The 27,200-nt window shown below is 42.9% G+C and overlaps 1 protein-coding gene across 2 annotated transcripts in view; it reads left to right on the forward strand.

Annotated features, from left to right (window-relative positions):
- The window catches only part of GRK5 (G protein-coupled receptor kinase 5), a 154,133-nt gene that overhangs the window by 32,745 nt on the left and 94,188 nt on the right, over positions 1 to 27,200 (forward strand). For both annotated transcript variants that reach the window (XM_083441161.1, XM_083441160.1), the window contains exon 2: positions 14,058 to 14,153. In XM_083441161.1, the coding sequence (XP_083297287.1) occupies positions 14,058 to 14,153 (96 nt within the window). The remainder of the gene's footprint in view (positions 1 to 14,057; positions 14,154 to 27,200) is intronic.

Here is a 27,200-nt window from a genome sequence, read left to right on the forward strand (position 1 = left end):
AAAGCAGAGCTCATTATCGGGTTGGAAAATGTATTGATTTATTTAAATATTTATAAATTGCACTTTCATAGAAAATATAGCAGGGCAGTCTACAACCTCAAAACACGATGTTACATTAAGAGCATCAAACATGCCAGTAAAAACTGATTGGCAAAGGATCTCAGGTCTGAAAGGACTATCTGAAGAATACAGTTTTTAAGAGACATCTGAAATGGAGCTGGGTTTACACCTGCCCAATCTCTGTTGGCAAAGAGTTCCACAGGGCAGGGCCTGCCAGACTAAAGGTTTGGTCCCTGGTAAAGGCTGGCCAAACTTCAGGGGCTTGTGGGACTGCCCAAAGTTCCCCATCAAAAGACCATTGAAGTACTTAGAGCCCAAATTGTTTAGGGCATTGCGGATTAATACAAGAACCTGGAACCTGGTCCGGTAGCAAATTGGTAACCGGCGGAGCTCTCTAAGGAGCTGCCATCTAAGGCAGTAACATGCTGCTAGTAACATGCTTTTCTGAGCAGCTGACCCAATGTATTCTGCATTAGCTGCTTGCAGACCGGATACAAGGGCAGCCCCATGTACAGTAATCTAGTTTTGAGGTCGCCAATGTCCATGGCTGAAATAAAACCAAGAAAATGGTTGCTCCTTTGAATCATAGCAGCTCCCTCCGCTGAAACCCCACAACATACACGTTGCCCTAGAGACCCGCCGCAGAACAATCAAACCTTGGAGGAAACTAACCTCCTCTGTTTCTGCCTGAAGCATTGTTCTCCTTGTGACTCATCCAAAGAAGCAACAGGTAGAGTCTCCTAACTGCGGCTAATTATGCTGTCTCTCTGCACTGGGAGTGATGGAGTGATCCACCCACATCCAATGCAGAGACCGAGCAGAGTTGGCAACATCCAACAACGGGGGACTGGAAGGTGAAAACGATGAATCATGCAGACACAACAAGGCAGCAACCTTGGTGGCTGAGGACTTGGGGATTAATGGGTACTTGGGATGGGGGTGGTTCAGTTATTTGGGATGAAGCATATGTCATGCATGTAGAAGATACTGGGTTCAATTCCTGGCATCACCCATTAAAATTGGGATAGAGAAGGTGATGGGAGGGGCCTCTTCTAGAGAGCTTGCACAGCCACTGCCAGTGAGTGTAGACAGCCCTAGATGCTCCAACAGTCTAACTTGCTTCCTATGTTCCCATCCACTTAATTTGCCTTGGCATACATTACAGCTCACTCATAGCACATTAGTGTGTCCTGGTGGAAAGACAGGAGAATATGCAGTGCTTCACAATCCTGTTGTGGTTATCTAATGGTATGAAGATGTTTTGCAGAAATGATTGCACTATGCTTTGTGGAAAGCAAAGCAGAGCCTAGGTGCTCTGTTTTAGTGGAGGGCATGAAGGAATATTGGGGAGATGGTTTACCTAGAAGCTTGGTCATGTCAAAAAGGATGTTCCCAGCAAATCCTCTCCTTAAAACGAAACAATAAAACCCTTGCACGAGGGCTTATTTTGTCTGATGAGCTTGTAAATGGTGTGTTCGCCAAGAGATGATAAGTAGGACAGATTCTCAAGCTGCAGGGCAGCTGCCAAAGTAGTCCTTAGCTCAGGTCCGCACTTGACAGATGAACACATACAAATGTAGTGCAGACAGAAATAGGCTGATCCATATAGGTTATGAATTATGGATCCTGCTTGCCAGTCTTGCTTGGGGAGAAATAGCCGATCCACTCCCCTGCAGTTCTCATTCCTGTTTAGCAGTCTTTACAGCCACTCCTAAAATGCCCCTGCCCTGCTAATTCTTTACGGCCATCCTTGCCTTGCCTCCCCTGCTGCTTCTACGTTGCAGGGGAGAAGCTTCATGGGTCAGGGATTAGGAGAAAGTGAAGGAAAACGGAGCTATTCCCAGGACAGGCTGTTCTTGTTGGTGAGACCTCAAAGCTTCTCTTGGCAGTGGACCTAATGCACTTGCATTGTGTGCTTAATCGCCAGGCCGCCTTTCCCTCTACAGTTGCTTGTTCACAATGAGTTTTTCCATTCAGCTCTTTTCTAAAAACACACACAAGCAGATGTGGAAACTACTAAGGCTCCGAAACATCAGGGCATCAAAGGGAGAGCGCTCTTTTTAAGCATGTGTCACTGTGGCTGCAATTTAGGTTGTGAAATATCTCATTAGATTGAAATGTCGTAACAGGCCATCTTCGGCCCTTCTGTGCAAGGGTCCTTTAGAAGTGCTGAGACATTGCTCTTGTGAAACATACTAGAAGCAGTTACATCTGTGGTTCCCACTGGCATTTAGTATAGCACTCTGTTCCCATTGCCTTCACTGAGAAGAACCCTTTACCTGGTAGCTGGGCACAGTACCACAGATGGTGGATGAACTGAATGAGGGTCTCTGGTGGGGATTTTAATGTATAGACAAGCACATGTGGAGACAAGCATACCTTTCAACTGTCCCAATTTAAGCAAGACATCCCATTTTTGCCATGCTCTCACACAAGTTACCTGGCTCCCTTGACATCATGGCCCCAAAAGACACACATCCCGGTTTTGCTCTGGGGCATGTTGGAGGGTATGGACAAGTGATCTTTCACATGTTCTGGTCCCAAGCCACCTCAGAAGGTCAAAATCAGCACTGTGATGCAAACCTGGAAACAGAATGGGAGTCAGTGCAATTGGCAAAGCACTGGTGGGTCAGTAAGAAAAGCTGGTCCATTTTACACACGTTAGAGTAGACCAGATGGGTGGGTGAGCAGGTTACTTTCCATTCTTCATTCCTCTGAGCTATTTGAGGGTGTGTGTGGAAATTCACATTTTAGGCAGCAAAGGGGAGGCTTCTTCAAAAACATGGTGAATGACTCGGTTAAAGTGAGTGTGCAGAGGTAATCAATGTGTAAAATTGGAACTATGAAGGAACAGCAAGGGAATTATTTACCTCTTCCCTCACTATTTGCATCTGCTATACATTATCTGCAAAATTGTCATGGGTCAATCTTTTTGCCAAGGGTCAAGGAAATGCTAAAAGAGATCTGAGGATAGTGATAATTATCCGCAGGTTCCCATAGCCCTGCGGAATGAGGGACAAATGGATGGAGCTTAATGGGTTGACCCGGATATTCTTGCCAGCTACTGTTGTTCAGCCACAACACTATGGTGTGCTAACCAAAGATTGCAGTCCTATTTGGAAGTAAATCATATTGAAATAAATGGGACTTACTTTTGAGTAAACATGTTTGCACCACGCCATGGGAAATTCATCAGGTTATGCATATATAAGACCGTTGCAACAATCTTTGATTAATGATTATGGAACCACAATAGTAATTGCTTGTTGCACACAAGTGCCATGAGAATTAATTAATGTTTAGTATGCAATAAAATGTGAAGTGCTCTGTAACTGTTAAGTACCATTAAGACAAACACTCTGTGGATAAAACAGCTGGAAAACTGCTGCTTGGATCCACAGTGCTGTGTTCTTCCTACACTTAAGGAGCACCTTCACAATAAGGATATTGTTTACTATAAATAAGATCAGGCATAGGCAAACTCAGCCCTCCAGCTGTTTTGGGACTACAACTCCCATCATCCCTAGCTAACAGGACCAGTGGTCAGGGATGAAGGGAGTTGTAGTCCCAAAACATCTGGAGGGCCGAGTTTGCCTATGTATGAATAAGATGAACATTCCTTCCCTCCCTTCCCCTCTCTGAGGTCTCCAAATACCATGACAAACCTTGCTGCTACTTATTTCACTGTATTCAGTGTATATATAATAGTCTCTTGTCAGCTGACATGGGATCTTTAAAGGAGGAAAAAACAGAGCTATGTATTTAATTTACATGGTTCTTACAGGGCTGCTTGTAAGAACCTTCCTTAACTCCATATCCTTGGTGGTTCTGTTCAGCCTTTTGTGTGGAAAACTTTGGAAGAAGTGGGAACCTTACTGGGGTGTGTGGGTGGGTGTGTATTTCACAGTTGCCGCTTATCCTGCAGCATTACATTGCATTGTGATTTCAAAACAACCATCGTAACCTGTTTGAATTTTTGTTCCACCCTTGCTTTATGATCATCAGCATGTTACTTCAGGGAACCACCTCCTTGGCTGCCCGATAAATAAGATCAGGCAAAGATTGTAATCCTTTTCCTTTTCCTCAGAAGCAGAATAGCCTAATTTTATCGGTCATTGGCCATTTGATTCCTATTAATTCTCACTGATAAAAATACAGCTCGGCAGGGTGACCGCTGGGTCCTGGGGGGGGGGGGGATCTGGAATGCTTTCTAAAGACACTGAGTCTTTCAGTTGTCTCTCCCCTGGTTCTTCTTCTTCCTCCTGCTCCTCTCCCAATATTTCCCAGCATCTCCTCTCTGCAGCCTCTGAACTTTGACCTTCTGCAAACCATTGTTGTAAATCTATACTGTCTCCCTCTTCTCTGGGAAGTTCAGGAGATGGGGGCCGGGCAGTCCCCACCATTCCTCCTCAGTCCCATCCCTGACACCTAGTCATGGTCTTATTCAGTATAAGGAGACGTATTTCTGTTTAAATTATAATAATTCTGTGTGCCGTTTGCACAGAGCCCCTGGTCGTTCCACAGACTATTGACTCTGCACCACCACGACTTATCCTTTCCACTGCCACTAACCAGGTTTCCCCGGTAATATATTCAGACTCAGTCAGGTTGTAACGTATTAACAAAGATTCCAGTTTATTGTGAATGCAAACAAGTTTTAAATACTTTGAAACACTGTAAGCCGATTCACTCTCTCCCCCTCCCCTCTGTCTCTAACTCACTCTGACTCCTATGCCTCCCACCCACAAGAAACCAACCGAACTAACTGCCAAAACCCCTGTGTAGAGCCTTAAACACAGGCTCCACCCCTGGGCTTTCTTATTGGTCAGCCTATTAACCCTTTCTCTCTCCCCCCCAGTACATCTCCATAATGAGTGGGCAAACGCCACATTCTGTCTAAATTTGCGTTTATAGATATGAGGCAAATTTTATTTAATTTTTTTTTTGAGAGGGGGCCTTTTTTGGTTGTAGATTTCCTCTTCCCCCACCATTTGTAAAGCAAGTTGTGGAAGAAAATGTTGCCATGTTGCCCCTTTAAACTAGTCCTCCTATTTTTTAAAAGGTTCTTTTTATTAATACTTGCTGTTGATCCTTATATCCAAGACTTATTTCAAGGCATCTTTCTATCCTGTGTCTTAGTATCAATAATGCCTCTCACCACGTCCAATGTCACTAATTCACCTGACCCACATTGATTCCAGTATGGGAGTCCTCCTCTTCAAAGCTCTAGCCTGCCTGAAACAGAAGCTGTGCGATGTCATTCTGGCCTTGTGGGGAGGGGAAGAGGAGGGTTGAGGAAGAAGAAAGGTGCCATAAACACAGCAGCTGCTGCTTTTGGACCATATACTACTGCTTTTGGACCATATAGTTCTCTCCCTCCGTGGGAGAAGCAGAGTGCCAATATCATCCGATTGACACTACAGGTTTTTGAAGCAGAAATAGCATCTAAAAAGAGTACCTTTCTGTTTTAGTATTATTCTGAAAGTGATATTTCATGGGTGTGGTTTCCACCAGGCTAAAAATAAATGTCAATCCACAAAACAGACAGAAGATGGTAAGCAGTCTGTATTAACAAAAAATACTACAATTGGTACCATTTTCCTCCAGGAGAGGAACGCTACATAGGAAGTCAGTATAATGATCTAGTAGTGCAACAATAGGTGCATTCAAGTCTCTGCCAACAATTTCAAGTAGTCTCAAACTGATTATTTTAATTAATGGACCATGGTGTTGCCATTGTCTGTTCGCTGCTGTTTACTACGTCAATTGCTTTTGCCCAACCCATGACAGTAAATCTTACATCAGGAACTAGAGGAAAGCTTAATCTTCTGTTGTGGTAGTATTGGTAAGATGATCAGAGTGGAGCAAGAGCTTAAATTGGACTTTTGAATGTGGGGAATCTTATCAAGTCCTCAAATGATCAAGTGTTCTGAAAACCTCAGCTCCAAAATGCAGCTCTACTGCAGCATGTGAGACCCGAAACAAAATGTGGTCGTGTAGAGTGCTTCCTGTTCAGGATTCCTGCTATTCTCTTCTATTTCCCCTTCTTAATTTCTTATCCCCAACAGTCAGTCAGCATACCAAACCCACTGCGAAGCTCAGTCCTCATTGAGCTAATTTGTTTTTCTCTTTTTGGCGGAGGGGTATGTGTGTGTATCTCCTTAAGGTTCCCCCCACTTGTATTTTTTTTTTATTTTTGTACTTTTATGTTCCCCACATACCTGCCAACTTCTTCCTGAGCATGAGTGATGCTGTTTTGGCAACAAAAGCATTGGCACTCACGGCCTGAACATAGAAAATAAAAGGAGCAATGCATGTGGTGTAGCTCAGGATTGACTCAGTATGAAATGCCTACGTATTTCTACAAGCTGCTTGGTACCGTTGTCAGAGAAGAGACTCATAACAGAAGCACCTTCGATGGAAAAGCAGAGAGTAAAATCAAGGCAGGTTTGTCAAATGCAGAAGTGGAAACATGACAGCCTGGAGCTGGAGCCAAAAGCATATTTTTTTTCAGGGAAGTTGGGACTCCTTCAAGCTTCAGAAAATCTGTACAAGGAAAGTAGTTGTGTAAATAATGTGGATGTTTTTCTTTTTCTTTTTGGTCTTGCATACAGAGCTGAAATATTCACATTCCCCATATTAAGAACAAATATTTATATCATCTGAATCATGGGGATGGCAGGGGACATTGAATATGGGGCTGTGACATTTTGGGGGGAGTGAGTGATGAAATTACAACTAAAATCTATCTTCAAGAAACATAAGAATTTTTAGAAGTAATGAATCATTCATACATTTGCAGGCTGCTTTGTCACGTTATGTTCAGAATTAAAACCTGGTTGAAGTAAGTCTTAGCTTCTGTCGTAAAGAATCCAAACAATGGCAGTTGCTGGCTGCATTCCCCATATGTTAGCAAGATAATATGTGCCACTAGAATTTCCCCCTCTTTTGTTGCTCTTTCATGATGACATTTCCTGTTTAGACTTAAGATGCAGCAGGACAAAAGCTCCACCCAAATTGTGAAAAAGAAGCTTTTCCTCTATGAAGGAAGGGTTTCTACTTTTAAAAATGCTTTGTTGTTTCCTCCTAGCAGAGTAATATAACACTCGGATTGTTTGGGGTTTCCCCCTCCCACCACCAACTCTCTGTGTATATTTGTGAAATGTCACAACTGAATAAACTGAATACTGCCTTCATTTGAAAAGAAAGGTGACTCTAGTCTCCTGCCTACAGATTCCTCCTACAATCCCACCTCATCTCAAGTTCCTCACCCCTACTCCCTTTTTCTTTAAATGATGCCCCTAATTAAATGGACTGAACTAATGGGAACTCACTGATCTTTCAAGCACCCTTGTAAGAAGCTACACAATTCCCCTCTGCCCACCTGATGTTGCGCCATTTTTGTTCCAACCCTGCTGTCATACGCCTTCCTGCCACCACTGTGCAAGAAGCCAAACCAGAGGTATACCTGATTATCTGTGACAATGCAATCCAGCACCTGAGCAATAGAAACTAAAGGTTAATTAAGGACAGCTCTGTTGGATCAGACCAAAGGCCTATCCAGTCCAACATCCTCATTTGCTTCAGTAGCTAGCCATATGCCTGTCAAGAATCTTGACATAGTCACCACTGAGCAATGTCATCCACATTCACTGCAGCCTCCAACACAATCTCTGCTGTGTAACACTATGGAATTAGTGATAACATACTGGAGCCCAGGTGCTAGGAGCAGGTACACACACACCGTCAGTACCCTCTCTTGATGCAATATTCTGTGCAAGTTGAATTTGCTGGACCATTTTCAAAGCCAGCCTCACATGGAGTATGTTATGGTAGCCCAGTTTAGAGGTCACCCAAGCATGAATCTTCCATCAGCATGGGTTGCTGGCACCATCTGTAACTGAGGAAAAGCACTCTAGTCCACAGCCCTCCTCTCAGAATCTCATAGCAATGCAGACTCTAAGAATATCTGCAAACTCAAAAGATGCTTCCTTAGGGGAGAATGGAAGCCCATCAGGAACATGCATTTCCCATGCCAGAGAGTTGCCCAAGACCCCCGCCCCTTATCAAAGTCTCTCTCAAGTTATTCACCCTTAACCAGCCTGTTAGTGATTCTAGATACAAGTTCAGTGGCGCCCGCCCTATGGAACGCCCTCCCATCAAATGTCAAGGAAATAAACAACTATCTGACTTTAGAAGACATCTGAAGGCAGCCCTGTTTAGGGAAGTTTTTTATGTTTGATCTTTTATTGTGTTTTTAATATTTTGTTGGGAGCCACCCATAGTGGCTGGGGAAACCCAGCTGGATGGGCAGGGAATAAATATTATGATTATGATTATGATTATTTACTTTGTCTTTGATAAAAAGGACAACTAGAGCTGGGTGTTACAAGCATACTGATAATACTCTACCCCGGGGTAGGTAACCTAAGGCTTGGGGGCCGAATGCTGCCCAATCGCCTTCTCATTCCAGCCCACGGATGGTCCTGGAATCAGCGTGGTTTTACACGAGTAGAATGTGTGCTTTTATTTAAAATGCATCTCTGGGTTATTTGTGGGGCCTGCCTGGTGTTTTTACACAAGTAGAATGTGTGCTTTTATTTAAAATGCATCTCTGGGTTATTTGTGGGGCATAGGAATTTGTTCCATTTTTTCCCAAAATATAGTCCGGCCCACCACATGGTCTGAGGGACAGTGGACTGGCCCGTGGCTGAAAAAGGTTGCTGACCCTGCTCTACCCCATATCTCTGGGATTTTCAAATGTGATAAAAAGGATGAGAGGAACAAGTCAACCTTGTAGGGCATGTGTTGGGAATCTTTTCTTCTTTTTCTCGGGCTGAATTCCCTCTTTTTGCATGGCTTAATGTCCTCTCCGCGTGCTGAGAAAGGGCAGCCTGCAGCAAGGAAACTAAGTGAAGTAGTGAGGCAGAAAGGGATACCTTCCCGCATGGCTGGTTTTCTCAGAATGGGACAGATGTTTGGGGAGGAGCATGGCTTAGGGAGAGTGCCAGGGGCTGGATTAAAAAGCCTGGTAAATCAGATTACACCCATGGGCTAGAGGTTTCCCATGCCTGATATAGTGCTATTTCCACAAAGAACAGCAACAGTACCATCGCATCACCTCCTGGGATCAGCCATCCAGGAAGGAGCAGAACTACTGTGGAAAGGTATCCCTCCTCCCATCTGGGAGATGGTCCCAGAAGCGTACCATGTTCAATACTGCCAAAAGTCACAACAAAGTCCACAAGAATCCTTAGGATCATACTCCAAATCTCTCTAGAGCATAAAACTAAATTTCTAAGACAGGTCTGGGTGATCACAGCAATAACTGTGTGAAACCTATGCCTAAAACCAGACTAGTCTAACAAATCAGTTTCATCTGGGAACACCTGGAGTTGTCCAGACAACATCTTTTCAAATCCTTTATCCATAAATTTGAGACCAACCTGTAATAAAATGTCTCCCCACCCCTTCACCCAAGAAAATGGCATGGCTTTTTTCACTTGATATAGCCGTAATTGTGGTGTGGATGTTTTTAATTTTGTTTAATCAATTAATTGTGGATTATAATAGGATATTGAAGGGTTGGGGGAAAATTGACCCCAAGGAATTTATTCAGAAACCACTGGAGTTAATACAGTCTCAGCGTGGATCCCGGTTTCCATTAGCAATAACGGAGTCCCTCTTGACTTCGTGGAACCAAGATATTGTCCCTTGTTTGTCTCTGGGGACTGGATTCTTCTCCAGTGTGTTTATTTTCCACCATAAAAGCATCCTTTTGTAAACATATGGTATCATGGTTGATGTGAACAACATTACAAGAGAGGAACAGCCATTAATCAACATTAATTCGTTGGGTAATTAAGCCTGTGACCTCTGACATCGCATCATTAAGTGCTGGGTAGGATTCCACCGGAACATCTGTTCACTGTCAATCCCCCAAGCTGCCTTTATTTACAAAGAGACTTAGCCTTTATCTACTCCCAGACAAACACATAGACTCTGTAATGAGAACTGTTAATAAGCCGTCTGAGCCAGTGCTGTCTTAACCTGAGGACCAGGCACGAGAGCAAACAAAAGGCTCTCTCTCTCTCTCTGTGCCTCTGAGAAAATGTTGACTTTGAGGCATTTGAAAAGGCTTCCAGTTTGTTTTCTATCTTTTGAGATTTCATTTTAAATGGACGCGTTTGAAATTCAGTTGTAGATGTGAGTGCAAGTGCACCTGAAAGCCATCTCTTGGGGGTTGGGGTTGGATCCTGGAAAGGATGTCCATTGGACCTGCCAAGTTGATGAACGTTGCTGGAGCTTCGTGAGAACCTCTGCTCCGTGGTCTGGTCCCAAGGCAGCAACTGTTCAGAGAACTCTGGGCCAGCTGTGGTTCCTTCCCACAGACATGTCACCAGCCACTGAGAGAGGAAGAGCTCTCTGTGTTCGTCTGCATCGTCGGAAATTGTGTAGATGTGAAAAACAAACGTACGCCAAACTTTGTGTGCACTGAGTGTTCAATGTTTAACTTGGAGGGGATGACAGTGGATCTGGTTGATTTAAATACAGGTCTTCCTAATCCCCTAAAAAGCAAGAACTTGGAGGGTGTGTTGTGGGGGGGGGGGAGCACACAAGTGGTAGGATGCTAACCTGCTCAAAGTACGTAATCTTCCTGCCATCTCCCCCCAGTCCTTTTGTTCTCAGCTGAGCTCCTATGCTGAAAGCAAGGACATAAGTACTGGGAGAAGAAAGGTTGCGGGGAGATCGTTTATTTTTATACCACCTTTCATCAATAAAAATATATTAGGGAAGTGTACAACATGGGTTAAAACATAATACAGCACAATAAGTCAAATATCATAAAAAATTAATAAGCGTAGAATATTTTTTAAATGGCAAAAAGACTGCATCGGCAGCATATTCAATAACACCTTCAAGTAAAAGCCAGGGGAAATGGGTGGAGTTTTTTTTAAAGTTTCTTAAAATATTGCAAGTGATGGAGTCAGCCATACAGTATATCTGTCAGAAGGGTATTTTGTAGGGTGGGAGCCACTACAGATAAGGTTCTCTTTCCAATGCTTTCTAGGCTGAGCATGGGAAAAATTAGCCCCATTAGTATGTTTTCGGTGAATACTAGGGTTTACACAAATGGGGTTTCACTGCTGTGTTTGTTAGGATTCAGCTGTTTTGATGCAGTTTGGACCGAAGAAGAGCATATTTTAACCCTTCAAGCACCACCAGCCTTCCCAGCTGAATAACCTCAGCCCAATCCACTTATCTGAGGTTAGAGTTTTCCTAACATAGACAGCTTTCAGGCTAGTTTTGACTCCTCTCACCACTGGAAATTAGCCACTGGGATAGTCCTCTCCCAACTACTTGGTGGTAATCAACCAATTCAGGTACATTAAGGCTCCTTCACACACGTGTATTAGATTGGACTTTCCCTGCCCTCTGCTGTTGCTGCAAAATTCACTGATTGCCATGGCCAGCCCCACTTCCATACCCATAATTAGGCATTAAACAGTCAGATTTCTTCATCCATTCAGTGAATTCCCACATATCTACTAATGACAACCCTATTTCATGCGGATCACAGCTGAGCACTAAAACTTGCCTATTGATCCTTTTAGCACTGTTGCACAGTGAGAGTATCTGAGTGGCTTAACTCAGTACAAAGAGCTCTGTCCAAATGCTGAGTCTTTAATGAAAATCACAGATCTCCCTCCCTCCCTCCCTCTCCCTCCAGTGGCATATTCCCCCCACCCCACAATGGTGCAAGCTAGAATCCTGATGTGTCAGACTCATTCAGTTAACTTCAAGCCCAAATGGTAAAACTGAGGCATACAGTATGGTTCTTCTACCTAGTTTTTTTGTGGCAAAAGCTGCGATGGAAACCAAGTGAGCCTCTGAACATGGCAGCAGGGATCAAAGTGAGAAGTGAACAGCCTTCATTTTCACACCTCTGCAATTACCATTGTATCCAGCGAGATGCCTCCTTTTAGCTTTTCACTCAGCCAGACAATTTTACCTTGTCTCAGCTGTCTCGGTGCATTATGTCCTTCAAGTCCTCACAAACCCGCACAAACATACACACACGCACACGTACACTCGTCGTCGTGCCGAACTGCATTTGGAGCGAGCCAAGCGGGGATGGTTTTCAAGAGACAGGCTGCAAGCTGGAAAGGTCAGACAGATTAAAGCAGTTGATTGGAATCTTTAACGTAAAGACGTCACAGGCTCAAGAGTGCCGCTATATTACGCTCGGATACAAGCAAATGAGTCATCAACTGATGCTGCTGTTTTTGTAGGACGAGGAACAGGAGGGGAGAAGCCATTGGCTATACTGTGCACCAATCATGCTTGTAACTAGGGAACTCCAGCCTCTCCCCACCCCAATCTTGGCAGACATTCATGTTTTAAAAAACCACACATCATTTTGGTATGCCTGTGCATACCTTTTTCACCCAGAGTAATTTACACCCTATCTTTCTCACATAGTAACAACTTTTGCTTCTGCTTAATTTGCACCATAATTGCTTTTCATTGCTTTTGTTCTTCAGTATTTAATACTTGTAATAGCTATTCCATCTTCTCCTTACTGCTGTGAGTAAAAGAGTCTACAGATTGCCAAGTCTGATAAGGACACTCTAGCCAACTGTTTTGTATTCTGTTCCGTAATTAGTGTTTATGTAGCTCTGTGAATTCCCCAGGGTGATTTTTAAAACCAGAGAGTAGAGTTCTTTCTAAAACTGTGAAAGGTACGGCAAGATAAGACTCCAAGACAGAGAAGAGGAGGAGAAATGTGTGTTGTGTGTGTGTGTGCATATGCATATAAAACTGAAGAAACAGGGATGCGTGTATTAGAAGATAGAAATGCAGAGTTTTGGAAAGGCATGTGATGGCATTTCATGGAAGATGCATCCGTAATAAATTCCAGAAACATAGAGTGATTCAGAATATTTCTTGAATAAAAAGTGCGCAGGAGATGAATTCAATGACTGAGGAATAAAGGAACCTGAAGATGGAACAGTCAATGGCACCTGTAAATAGCTTTCAGGTGGAATGAGACTGGAAGTGTCAGAAATTCACCAGATCATTTTTGAAGCAAATTATCCACGCCAAAACGGGAAGTGTCTCTGTACATGCAGACATGCCAGCACTGAGGGTGAATCTGATGATATTTTCCAAATACGATGACTCTGTCTGATTTTTAATGCATTAATTTGGTAATCAATTGATAGGTAGAAATTTGTATTAACTCTGTGTTATTAATGCATGATATAGGTATCTGACTTCTCCAAGCACTTTGTTTACATGTCACTTGTAAAGCTGTTCTTTCCTAATGACCTCCTCCAGCTGGACACAAGACTAACTCTTTCTACCACAATTGTGATGAGCAGAACAACTACCTTTTCTGTACATTGACTGGCCAAATATTTTCTAATATAAATTTTCAAAAGAGAAAGCCAAAGGTCTGGGGTGGGGGCAGAGTGGAGAGCTTGGCAGGGCCCTAATGTTTTTGCTGGTTTTGTATATGTATGATTACACATACATTTGGAATAGTGCAGGCAGCTTTTGGACCAGACCTAGTAATTACATTCATTTTGCTATTTCCCATAATATTATTTAGACAAAGGGGTTTGATGAGGCAGGCTCATACAGCTCCTTTTGGGGTTGTATTGTGGCAAATTATCTCTTGTTCTGGCACAGCTAGGGATGAACTATGCATGTGTCCTGTTTTCTGACAGTTGTGGCCTCCTTTTTATGGGTCTTTAAATTTGTTCTTCTGCAAAAGGGGTGTGTTGTACTGCCCACAGCAGTTTATTCATGCAAGGCCAAGAAGATGTGCTCATGATTCCCTATCCAACTACTGTACATCAATAACACAAAACCTTGAACACTCTGTGCACGCATGCATCTGCGTCCCACAGCTGAGATGTGTGGAAGAATAGGAAAGATGTGAACAGAATACAGTAAAGAACTTAATCTCAATCTCTTTTCTACTCCTGCAGGGGGTGGAGGAAAGCGCAAAGGGAAAAGCAAAAAGTGGAAGGAAATTCTGAAGTTTCCACATATTAGTCAGTGTGATGATCTTCGAAGAACAATAGGTAAGAACCGTTTTCTTTGTTTTGTTTTTCTCATGTCTTTTATCAACACCCTTTCATGTAGGAAGTTGTGGGAGGCTTGGCTTTAATATGAATCCTAGGGAATTGTGATTAAACCAGCTCATCATTTTGCCTCCAAGGTAACATTTTAAACTTCTTAGCATCTCTTAATTAAGGTCTGATTTATACCCAAAAATGCAAGAAAATGATTGAGGCTTATTCGTGGAAGGCTTTATGAGTCTCACCCACCCATGTTTACAAGTACCTAAGATGCTTGATGCCACATTAATTTTAGCAAGGCAGCAATCAATGGGCTGGACTGATTCCTTGCTAGCAGGTTCGCCTTGCATATGAATGGTTCAGTGCACATGGATTTGCATTCATGGCTGCATGGGGATATCTTGCATAAGTATCTTGCCCTTGTGGCTTGTATAAATTATGTGCTAGACCGAATAAGGTGGGTTTTAGGTAGTGTGGGACATTCTGTTACTGCAGGCATCCCTGTATAGGGAAGTTTTTTAATGTTTGATATCTTACTGTGTTTTAATATGTTGTAAACTGCCCAGAGTGGTCGGGGCAACCCAGTCAGATGAGCAACATATAAATAATAAATTGCTTTTGTTGTTATCCCATTTTCTTTTTTGGAACTGTGAGCTGGAAAGAGAAAGATTTGTACACAAGGCACAAACCACTGAAGACATGCCTTCATCCCATCTGCATTACTTTTTTAGGAGTTTTGAAGGGTTTTCATAATGGATGTCACACTTTATTTGATTTTTGAGTTGCAGCCTCCCCGGCCCTATCGCAAACTACTATCCTCGAGTTTAAAAGCAGTTTTGCACTTATTCATATCCAGTTGTCTTCCCAGAAGCACATACATGGGGTTATTTTGATCTCCCAGTGGCACTGAGATACTAGACCATCAGAGAGAGTGGCTGCTTAAAGGGCTACCCAATGAGCTGAAGGAAGTTCTGAACCCAAGTCTTCCTGGTCAAAGACAAATACCACCCCAACCTCTCTCAACCTGGTACCCTGCAGAACCAGTTGGACACGATTCCCATCTTTCCTGGCTGGGTCTGATGGAAATTGTCTGGTGGAAATTGGCTGGGTCTGATGGAAATTGTCATCCAAAAACATCTAGAGAGCATCATGTTGGGGAAGGTTTCTCTGTCCATTACACCACTGATGGGTACACCATGGATCATGATACACCAGACCATCACACTGACATATCAAGGGCACTACGAGCTTCTTCTCATTGCTAGCCTTGATTGCAAGCAGAGGCTGAGGTTCCTGTCCTGGGACTGTTTTGGTGGCAGCAGCACACAACCCTGGAACAGAGCATAGCTATGGAACCCTAGCTTTCAATTACATGGCTTTGCTAAAGTTAAGACCAGAGGAGGAAATTTCTGTGTCCTAGCACCTGCCTAGAATGCTGTGCCACTAGTCTAAATTAGACTGTTCTGTGGCATTGTGGGACTTGCTAATAAAGGATTGATACCCACGCTGCAGTCTCAGTTCCTCAGCTGCATGGTTGGGATTTGGAATGTAAACTGCAGAATTCTGTTGCTATTCCTTTAGTGAAATGCTTGGAATCTTCATTTATTTTGCAGGTGTACTTTACTTACATTAAATAAAATTGAATAGGCAAAAGCTGATGATTGTGATTTGTGATTCACATTAATTACTTTAAAAAGAAACGTCTTTTTCAAGATTCCCAAGATTCCCCACCCCCGCCACACACACATCAAAACAGTGAAGGTGACAAAAAGGCTGATGAGTTGTGTTACCCTTAATTAGTTCAAGAAATGTACCTGATTTAGTCTTAAATAGCACTATCCACATTGAAATAAATATTTTCTTAACTATTTAAAGTTGAAGCCTTCCTGCTTCATTCTGATTAATCTCTGGCTACGTGTTTATAATAATATACTGATTAACCTCTGCTTATGTACAATCGTACCTTGGTTTTTGAACAGAATGCATTCCAGAAGTCCGTTCAACTTCCAAAACATTCAGAAACCAAGGCGCAGCTTCCAATTCGCTTCCAGTTGTTTCCAAGCATGCTGGAAACAATAGCGGAAGCTGCACTGGACGTTCGGTTTCCAAAAAATGTCCGAAAACCAGAACACTCACTTCTGGGTTTTGGTCGCTCGGGAGCCAAAACGTACGAGTACCAAGGCGCTCGATCACCAAGGTACAACTGTATTTATAATAATTTCACAAGGAAGATGAAAGCAATTGTGAACTCATAACTGTTCAATTGTAACTCTGACGTCTTGGATTTCTAACTTCTAGATTTCTGATCGAGAAAACCAGTGTTGGCAAGTGCTGTGCTACAGTGTCATTATTATGATCATTTCCAGGCAAAATGGTGAATGATAAGTTGAGAAACAAAGTAGGGCCCCGCTTTCAGGCTTGCAGCTATTTCTTATTGTGCTGACAAGAAGCGTGGCCTGTACAAAAGCAAGGGTATTTCCCCACGTTTATCAAAGGGAGCTCAGATTAGCTCCAAATGAAGTTCCTGTGGCTGGTTTCCCAGCATGTTAACTCAGTAAACATGGGGAAAGATGCTGATTTTGTGGCAGTGCGATGATCACATGCAAACAGTATTTTGTTAGATGGTTACATGAGTCAACCACTGCAAAATGCTATAAAGCATTCTTGTTGGCTAATTCTGGGTGGTGGCGGGGGGTGGGGGAGCGGAGGGACTCAAAAGGACTCCTATCTGCAGCAAAAAACACACACCCCAAAAACAAATAAAATCCAGCATGGATTCAATTGCTGAATTCGCCAGGCACGGGGCCATGATGGCCTCCAAACTATGGGTCATTAAGGTAACAAAGGAAGTGGCTCTTCTGGAGAAAAGGGAACAGATAGCACTGAGAAACTCCGCAGGTAATGAGAGGCAGCAGTTGGTCACAACTCCCAGGTTAGATTGTGTGTAAGGCATTCTTCAGCAACCTGGTGCCCTATAGATGGGACCATAACTGCCATCAGCCTCAGCTGGCCCAAGGCAACATTTGATTGTGGTTAGGAAGAAATTAAGTAAGCCTGTGTGCATTTATTGTAAGCACAAGAAAAACCTAAATAACGAACATTAGTTATGATGCTTTTCAGGTCTTCTATAGGCACTCCTCGTACATTTCCATACCCCAGCTATCTAGAAATTCAAAAATGATCCAAAGGTTGCAATGAGACACTGCGTGCTGGTTTCGCCACATCACAGGAAACTGCAAACATGCCCAGATGGGCTATCTCACACCCATTGTCTTTGTCATTGCAGCGTACTTCCTTCCAGATGCATAACTTGCCCGTTAAGTGGTAACTGTTAAAAAAACCAAAAAACCTCACTATCTTGGGGGTGATAGTTTCTTTTCCTGCCATGTTGTGCATTCATTAATTTAAGACAGCACATGGGAGTGCCAGGTTTAAGACCATTGTCTTAGTTGGCTGGTCCTAAATCTACAAAGCTGGTGGGTTCAATATAGCCCCTGATTGGCCAAGTGATCCAATAGGAAGTTCTGGTTTTTTCACTTAACAGTGATAAGAAATCACCCACCTGGGGCAAATGCTGTACGTCATGGTTCCTCCAGTTCTTGCGATTCTAACAAATGTCCTCGGCACCCTGGTGAATCCTTTGAAAGAACTATGTCATTCAATAACAGCTTTAATACCACATGAACTAGGGCTTTGCTATGACTAAACGCTATTGTTTCGCCATTCTTGGATCTCTTCTCTTCAAATACTTGAAGCTCAAATATATTTTCTTTGAACACCATCCCAGTATTGGATGAACTGTGGACTGTTTTCCGCCATTGTGAGCTTTATTGCAGTGCATGGAATCAAGTGAAAAATGTCATTTTTCATAATACCATCAGAGAAAGTATGTGAAAAACAAGCCGTTTTCTGCATCTGGGGAGGCTGAAAACCTAACACTGAACAAACAGGCTGACTGTACTTGACAGGTTCCAGGACTTCAAGGGGTCACAGGGGAAATGAGTTTTAAATGATCTCAGCCCACATTCTATTTGCAGCATTTATTTCACAAAACTTAATCCATTAAGGATTACTTTGGCAGTGGACAACTAGAGAGGAACCAAGAAAGCTATTGCTCTTTTCCCATAAGGGGACAGGCAACAAAAAACCCATCTCCTCCCCTACGTAAAACTAGAGAACCCATATTTGACAACTTTGCTCAAACGAAGCTTAGAACTAATACCACTAAGTAGCTCATTTTATTTTATTTGTGGTCAAGAGTAGTAAATTTCCTACAGTGAATTCCCACGTGTGTGGTGCTCAGTGTTACAGCATACACTGAACATGCTCCAAAATCCTAATACAATCACGGGCAGGGGGGAAATGGCCTTTTGTTTATCACTGAAAACAAGAGGGGCGTTTGTCGGGAGTTTCTGGGCCTGTCATGATCTTATGTGGTAATACGAGTTATTGAGTCTTAATTAGTATTTATGCAGAATCCTTGACATTAGAAGGTGGTGCCTTAGTGCTCTGTATTCATGCTGAGATATATCAGCTGACTGTTAAGTAAACTGTCTTCGAAAGGAATTTAAAGGACCTGATGTGCAAGATCTGTGTAGGGAGGAAGATGAAGAATTCAAGTGCAGCAGCATCTGGGGAGTGGAGGCTGGTCCATTTGGGTGAATGGGGCGCTGTCTGACTCACCTCAAGCCTGCTCACAGCCAGCCCCACTTGGCATGCCCTACAACCAGCCCAGGGATTAGCACTGGCTGACAGCCTCCTGCCTCCTTAGTTTCAGGCCACGTATTTAAAGCACTGTGATCCCACTTGAGACAGTTATGGCTTTCCCCATAGTTTTTTAAGAGTGCTGTCAGTTGTTAGGAGACCTCTATGCCACTCCCAGAGCTACAATTCCCTGAGTAGTTTTGCTATCACTCCCTCTTCTCAGGGAACTCTAGAAACTGTAGCTCTGTGAGGAAATGGGAGGTCTCTTAACAACTTTCAGCACCCTCAATAAACTTCAATTCCCAGAATTCTTTGGAGGAAACTGTGAGTGTTCAAAGTGGTATTGTATTGCTTTACCTGTATGGTGGGAATGTGGCATCAGTGTTTCCTTTGCAGAGCTCATCAGGGAAGAGCTTGGGGACAACACTAGAATTAGTTGTTCTGTCTGACATTAAATCTGGCTCTGCTTGTCATTAAATTTGACTCCAACTTGACTGACTGCCTTCAGACCTCGCAGTCCCAATCAATACCACCCACCACTGCTGGTATGTGGGAGGGACAGTGGTGGGAGTGGGCAGATTTGCACCTCAGAATCAGTATTTTTTTGGGGGTGGTCACAACTTTTCCGCCCCAGCATTGTGGCACTGATCCAAATCAGCCCTGTCCTGATTTTTAGGAAAACCAAAAGACATCGGGAGCCATAGCAACAAGTCTCTTGCCTCCCTAATATTTATTGCTTGAGGGAGCAAGAGAGCAGAAAGTCGAACTTTGTGGAAATGTGGAATCCATATTCAGTTCTGGAGCATTTACCACAAGTGGCTGAGAGAAAATGTTTCACCTTTTCAGTCCCTGCTGCGCAAGGTGAAATTTCACATTGTGCTCAGTTTGTATATTGAATAGTGACCTCTAGCCTTCTCATTTTTTGTGGGTTAGTGCCATGAGACCCTGGGAGATTTAATACTTCCTGTACTGCAGACTTTCTTTGGTTTTGCTGCTGTTACTACCTCCTTGGCCATCTGTTTCTGCAAACACTGAAATACTGTTGCATCACACACTCTGCAATGATACAGTATCATTGCATGTGTACACCACTGAACAGCAATGGTTGACAACCTTTCTTTCTGGCATGGTGAGTTTGTGTGTGTGTGTGATGCATAGACGGCTCATGCTAATCAAACACATGTGTTATCTCAGAGCGAAATACAAAAGGTATTTAGGCCAGATTTTACCACTTGGAAAAGCATGTATGAATAATGGCCCCCGTTTATACGCAATAACATTTGATTATATGTCACCCTGATAATACCTCTGAAGGGTGTGGTATAACAGAAATAATAAATGATTATACACACACTCACACACATATACACATGTACAAAAAGTCCCATGCATTAATTCTTTCTGTTAGAAAAGCAAATAGGCCATAAAAATTGATACTAGAATTATATGTCAAACTACTATGCCACAGCAGCTTTTACAAACTTCTGATTGATTGTTCTATGCCTAAAAAGCACTCCTTCTCTGTTCATTTGATTGCCTGCTTTTGGGGGGCTTACTTTGGGGGCAGGGGGAAACATCATCCTGCCTGTCATTGTATTGAAGTTTTTTCTGTTTTGTCCAATTTGAGGCTTGGTTGTCAGTTTACTTTGTGAAATGGCTTCACAATTTGCTCCACAAGGGACAAAACATGCTGTAAATTAATTTTGTAATGGTCTTAGAGGTCCAGATTAATTTAAAACTGCATACTTTAACAATCTATTTCCTCTTTTTTTTTTCCTTTGGAGGGGAAATCATACCCCTCTTAAAATAGAAAATAATACAGTGCAATAAGAGTTTCTGGTGCAAACACCAAGGATACATACACTAGATTTGCACATTGCAAAACGGGTCCAAAACAGCCCTAATCTAGCTGTTCGGGATGTGTGCAACAGCTGTGAGTTTGTCAGTTGAAGCATTTGTTTGCAGAATACATTGCATTTGCTGCTCTTGGAGACCTGTGCTCTTTTAAACACAGTTTCTAGGAGAGTGGAGGTGGTGAAGAATACATGCCAGCTAAAATCATGAGTTGTAAAGATTATGGAATGCTTTAATCAAAAACATGCATTCCTGACAAGCTTAGATGAATACAGGACATCAGCAAGTTATGTGGCAGCTCCCCATCAGAGTTCTTGAGCTGCAGTCCTGTGTGCATCAGTAAATCCTATAAAACTAGACAGGATTTACTTTTAAGGAAACATGTATAGGATTGCACTGTTGGAACATGAGGGTACCAGGTGAGAGGCAATTCTGCAGCCAGGATGCCACTCCTCAGGATGTCTTCTTCCAGGTAACAGGTGACTTTCTACCACAAAGTCCATCCTGTCCTTCACCCTAGACCTGCACAACCCATAGGTACCTTCTTCTTTTGAGGCTGGAAAGCAATGGGGATTATCTATTTGTACCACAAGGGGGGGGGGGAGGATGGTGTTAGCAGCAGTACCGTTTAGTACGTGGTGGATGAAACTGATTATTTCTAAGATAGACAAGATTTCCTTTAAGAGATTACAATGCTGATTGTGTAATATTGAAGGCACTAAATGACAAAACCCAAGCACTGTACTGCATAAGAAGTAAGGGGGGGTAACTCCTAAAGAGAAGTCAACCCCTTTGCACCACCTGATGATCTCAGCACCTTCATCAGCAGCAGAACTTGGGGTCTTCTCTTTAAACCATGATTTTGTTTATTCTGTTAACTGGCAATTTATCCACCCACCCCCGCCTTTTCTTGTGAGTATGGAGATTCAAGTGATCTTTGGGTGGTTGCATTCTGAGGAATACATTCCAGCCAAGAGCAGATCTCCAGCTACAGTCATTGACATGTAAACAGCTTTCCTAGTTGACAGATAGGGCAGGAGGGGGGCTGTATTGATGTGAGTGGAAACAGATGCTCAAGTGGCGTGTCTTCACAGGTTCCATGTGCCAATGTGTCACTGTCAAAAATAGCAGAGCACATATGAGAAACCTGAGCCATCACAACTCTTTGAGTTGAAAGGGCTGTAAGTTCCTTGATTTCATTGGAGATAGGCCAAACAGATCTTGAGGTATGAGGTCCTCAGTCCTTCACCAATATTTTGCCTCTAACATGTCAGAAGACCCCCACAAGGTGGGAAACAAACAAAAAAACAAACACTTACTGAACAGTATAACCAGTAGGCTACTTTTTGTTTCTGATGGTCTGATATTGCACAGGGAGAGCTACCAGAGATAGGGCAGGATCAGTGAAAATCAGGTGCCTCACCTTACACAAGAGGGAGACCTTTTCAGTAATGCAAAGCTATCAGTGGTTGCAACCCACTGAAAAAATGTAGTCCTCCTTCTACTTCTTTGAAGACTTTTGATTTTGCTATTTTCAGATTTAAAACTGTAGCTCTAGGAGTGGAGAGCCAGTGATCTTTTGGTTGTTGCTGGACACTCCAAGTCCCTTCAACCCCAGCTAGCTTGGCCAATGGGAGTCCAGCAGCATTTGGAAGGGCACAGGTTCGCCATCCATGCTTTAGATGTTTTGATTTCAGATTTCATTTGTATTCCCCCCCTAAAATTATTGTTCTTGTTTGCAGCCTGTTTGACTAAAAATAGAGATGGTAAGAACAGCCAGGCCAGAATGAAAGAAACTGGTTTTTATGAAATATGATCAGGCTTTTCATCTTGTGTGGCTAAAGAGAGGGAGGGAATAGGGAAAGACAGGAATGGTCTTAAGACCAAAAACTTTTTTATATGTATGGCAAGCTCTGGAGTGGAGAGGGGAAAGGGCATAGCACAGATGCCAGTGTGTCCCCTTGGAAAGTGGGGTGAGAGCCGATGCAAAAGTCAGAACGACTGAAATTGGTGTGATGAATATTGTTTTACAGAAGGTTTTTTGCATTTGACATTTTGAGCATGTGATTTAATAGTGGTTTGGCTGCTTCTAGAAAATAGGAAGAAAATGTTCCTGGCCTTTGGCAGGAGTGAAAGCGACAACCTTCCCAACACCCTCATTTCCTTTAGTTTAAGGTCTGGCTTCCAGGGGGTGGGAGGCTGTCGTCACATCATCAGTGAGTTCAAATGAGAACACTGTAGCGCCAAAGAGCCGAAAATTCAGGGAGAGGGAACTCAAAGCAGACAACTTTGTTTCTTTCTTGTGGAGCATGTCCCAGGTATCGCCAGGAAGAAAATCCGCAGTATAGTTTTGCTTTCCTCCATAACAAGTGTCACTCAACAGTCTGTACCACATTTTGGGATGGCTGGGGTCAGTTCAGCATCTTACAATCCCAAGTCATATAAACTGTGGTCTCTTCAGTTTGCTTTCTGTGCATCTTTCGGAGGAGGCCAAAACACTAGCTTACTGTATGCCCTGCTTCTGCGCCTGGCGTTTTCTTGCTCATGTGTTTAAAACAAGCATTTCAGATGAACCTCTTCTTGGGTGTTTGCATGTAGCACAACTTTCAAGATTTTCCTTTGGAGCAGGAACTTTTTTTCAAAGAGGGCCAGATTTGATGAAGTGAACATGTGTGAGGGCCGGCCGGAGCAGTTGAGCTTTTTTAGGATTGAAGCTTTTTTTTTTTACAATTTTACCCCAAAGCAGACTTTGGACATGCCTGCTTTGGAGGATGATGACTTCAATACGCAATAAAAAATGTAGAAGGCTGCTTCCTAAATACAAATGAGCTCTACTTCCATGTCTCTGGTCAGGAATGGGGAATCTGCTACCCCCACTCAGATGTTGTTGAACTCCAACCCCCATAAACCCCAGCCAGCATGGTCAGTGGTCAAGGATGATGGGAGTTATAGTCCAGCTATATTTGGAGGGCCACCTGTTCCTCACCCCACGTAAGAAACTTGAGGACTAGCAGATGCTCTGGAAAGTCTTGGGCTTTAAGACCTGGTTTGTATTTACAACTTAAGGGTAAAGGGACCCCGGACCATTAGGTCCAGTTGTAGCTAACTCTGGGGTTGCGGCGCTCATCTCGCTTTATTGGCCGAGAGAGCCGGCGTACAGCTTCCAGGTCATGTGGCCAGCATGACTAAGCCACTTCTGGCGAACCAGAGCACTGCACGGAAACACCGTTTACCTTCCCGCCGGAGCAGTACCTATTTATCTACTTGTACTTTGAGGTGCTTTCGAACTGCTAGGTTGGCAGGAGCAGGGACCGAGTAACGGGAGCTCACCCCATCGTGGGGATTCAAACCGCCGACCTTCTGATCGGCAAGTCCTAGGCTCTGTGGTTTAACCCACAGCGTCACCTGCATCTCTATTTACAACTTACATGCATCTTAAAGAAAATGGTATTAATCCTTCACTGAAATATGCCTCAATCAGGAACCCATAATGAGCTTTTGCTTTTTACCATTCATGCGTTATTTGTCTGTGTTTTTCTCTAGGAGATGGAAGTCTGTATCCCACTACTGCAAAACGGGTTGATTGAATAGTGTGGCTTTTTGCATTGTGATCTTATTCTTCATGCGATTTCTTGGATCAATGAATGCAACAGAGGGAGGGCATTGGGGGCGGGGGCGTTTTCATTCAATGTTACGATTACACCATTTTGTCTGTAATGAGCATCTATATCCATAGTCTCAGGTCCAAGTTTTCCCAGCCCTTCAATCTAGGATCTTTTTTGTAACTTGAAATGTCCAAGTATGAGTCCCCACCCACCCACAGATTTACAAACCACAATAAACTTTCAATTCAGCTGTACAATTTTATAAAACAATTGCATTTTCCCCTGCGCAACATTAAAATGAGGGGGGGGGGGGAGAGAAGTTGATGAAAATATTGGTTCAGTTATTCTGATTTTCACTATTTGTTGCTGTTTAGAAACAATAAGCGATAAAGAAGGCAGGGCATGCAGAAAGGTTGGACTTTTTGACAAGCAGACCCTGAAACTTGGCATGATAGTTAAGGTCAATATTTGATAGTTGAGCGACCAGCATAAGTCCTAGTATCTGTTAATGTTGCTCAATGATTCCAGTTTATTTTTAGCCAGACATAATTAACCTGAATAACTGGTTACACTTGTAGTATTTTTAGAGAGTTCACATGCTTGTTTAACTGAACCATTATTTGTTGCTTCCTTGTACTTTGCTGTAAAATTCCTAATAAACTGAACAAGAACAATAGTCAATTGGGCTGGATGTCAACACAAAATGAGAGATATTGTAAATCAAGGGTACTCCAACCTTGCCATAGGGTTCATGCGAACCTAGAAGAAGTTTATGAAAGAAGTGTTTCAAGATGCATCTTAGCTGCAGAGTAGCCTATTGAAAGTGAACTCGCTTCTTGATGGTTCCCCATTGTTGAAAAGTGTCATGAAATGGACACATGCTGAATCATTTGTGAGATAAGTTGAAGGTGAACTAATTCTGGGTGGGTGAGATATAAGCTCTTGCTGACTTCAACTTGCAAAAAAAAATATGGTAATTTGATCTGGTCCTTTCTATCAGTCCCTGCCTTCTTTCATTTTAGCATTTTAAGGAGGGACCCTGTTAACTCAGTGGAAGACCATGTGGCTTTTATCCAGAAGACTAGTGCAGCCTGGCACCCCCCAAATGTTTTTGGACTACAACTCCTATCAGCCCCAGCCAGCACAGCTGTACTGGTTGGGGCAGATGGGAGTTGTAGTCCAAAATGCGTGGAGGGCACCAGGTTGGCAAAGGCTGCCCTAGTGTTTTAAGGTAGCAGGTAACAGAGCTAGAACAAGAAGCTATATAGACTTGAGACCTTGAGAAGTCTCTGTCTTTCAGAGTGTGTGTTGTACTGGCTGAATGGCTCAGTTGGTTAGAATATGGTGCCGATAATCCCAAAGTTGCAGGTTCAATCCCTGTATGGGACAGCTGCATATTCCTGCATTGCAGGGGGTTGGACTAGATGATCCTCAGGGTCCCTTCCAACTTTAGAGTCCTATGATTCTATGTAGACCAACAGCCTGGTGTGATACTAAGCAACTCATATTTGCACGTTCGTCAGTTTTACTAGATAAAAAGACTATAGCTCTTTCACTTTTTAATGTAATGGTTCTTTAATCCACCTTTCAGGATAAATTATCCTCCCAAGGCAGTTTGCTTGGCATGGCATTTATCCCTTCAGCAAACTTAGGACCATGGTGGCTGCTGTATATTGTTGCAGAATGCAATTGCCTGTCTTCTTATATGGGATTTTTCAGTTTGTTAGGTTTTTTTTGTTTGTTTATTTCAAGTATTTTAACACTGCTTTTCAATCATAATTCCAGGGCAATGCTTTCTGTTTTCTTAGAGTCATAGGGTGGTAAGGGGCTGCAAAGATAATGTAATCTAATTTCCTGCTAAATATAAATAAATGAACTTCCATCCTCACCTTAAAAAAACACCACTAAATGGAGGAAATCCCATACCTTTCAAGGCAACTCATGAGAGGTAAAACGCTGGAAGATATTAGACTCTAGTATTAAAATGTTTCCACTGATGCTTTTTCAGTATTGGCCAAAGCTGTATTTTATAGTTTCCTTCTAAAATGGTCCCTTCAGTTCTACTTCTTATTGAATGTGGCTAGTTCTAGCCTCACTTCAGCTGGTGATTCTGGGCTCACCAATTGGCGTAACAATGCCTTTTATCTCCCCAAATGCAGTACTGTATTCTAATTTATTTTAAAGAGATTCTTTCTAATACTGAAATGAGTGCAAAACTATATTTGTTTTGTTTTAAGCAACAAGTGTCTCAAACAATTCCACAAGTAGGATGGGGGGACGGTATTTGAGGTGGAAAGAGGACTTCATCTTTTACCTCGATCCTTTTCACTCTGTCCCTCTCATCTCCACCCTGGACTCCAGAACTGACTTGCTTGATAGAAACAAAGATGTCTTTCTGCTTGCTTACTCATCATGGCCATCTGCTGCATGGGTGGAGAACCTTCAGCCTATGAGCCAAATTTGCTCCACCGGAGTTCCCAATTTCCAACCCCACCTGTCAAAATTTGGCCCACCAGGGTTGCAGAGATAAGAGCCCAGGCCATTAGCTGAGAAGGTTCTCCACCCCTGATTTTCCTGTCATGGGCCACACACTGATGGAGCACAATTTTCACTGGCCTGTGAATTCACTCGAATGCTAACTTCTGCAGGGAGGGTAACTGTTTTGAGGAAGTTCAAAGCGGGTGCTTAAATGAGCAACCTTTTCATTTTCATTACAGCAGTTGCCGCTGGCAGCAATAGTGCCTGAACAGTTCCTGCTTACGGACTATTTCTGGTTATTTTTACTGTTGTTTTCACTCTTGAACGAGCCCCCGAAAAGGGAAACAATGCGGCGTTGTCTGTTTGCGAGAGGCCTTCGCAATTTTCAGCACACTTGAACTTTTTTTTC

This window comes from Podarcis tiliguerta (assembly GCF_965153285.1).
Source record: "Podarcis tiliguerta genome assembly, chromosome: 5".
NCBI lineage: Eukaryota > Metazoa > Chordata > Lepidosauria > Squamata > Lacertidae > Podarcis > Podarcis tiliguerta.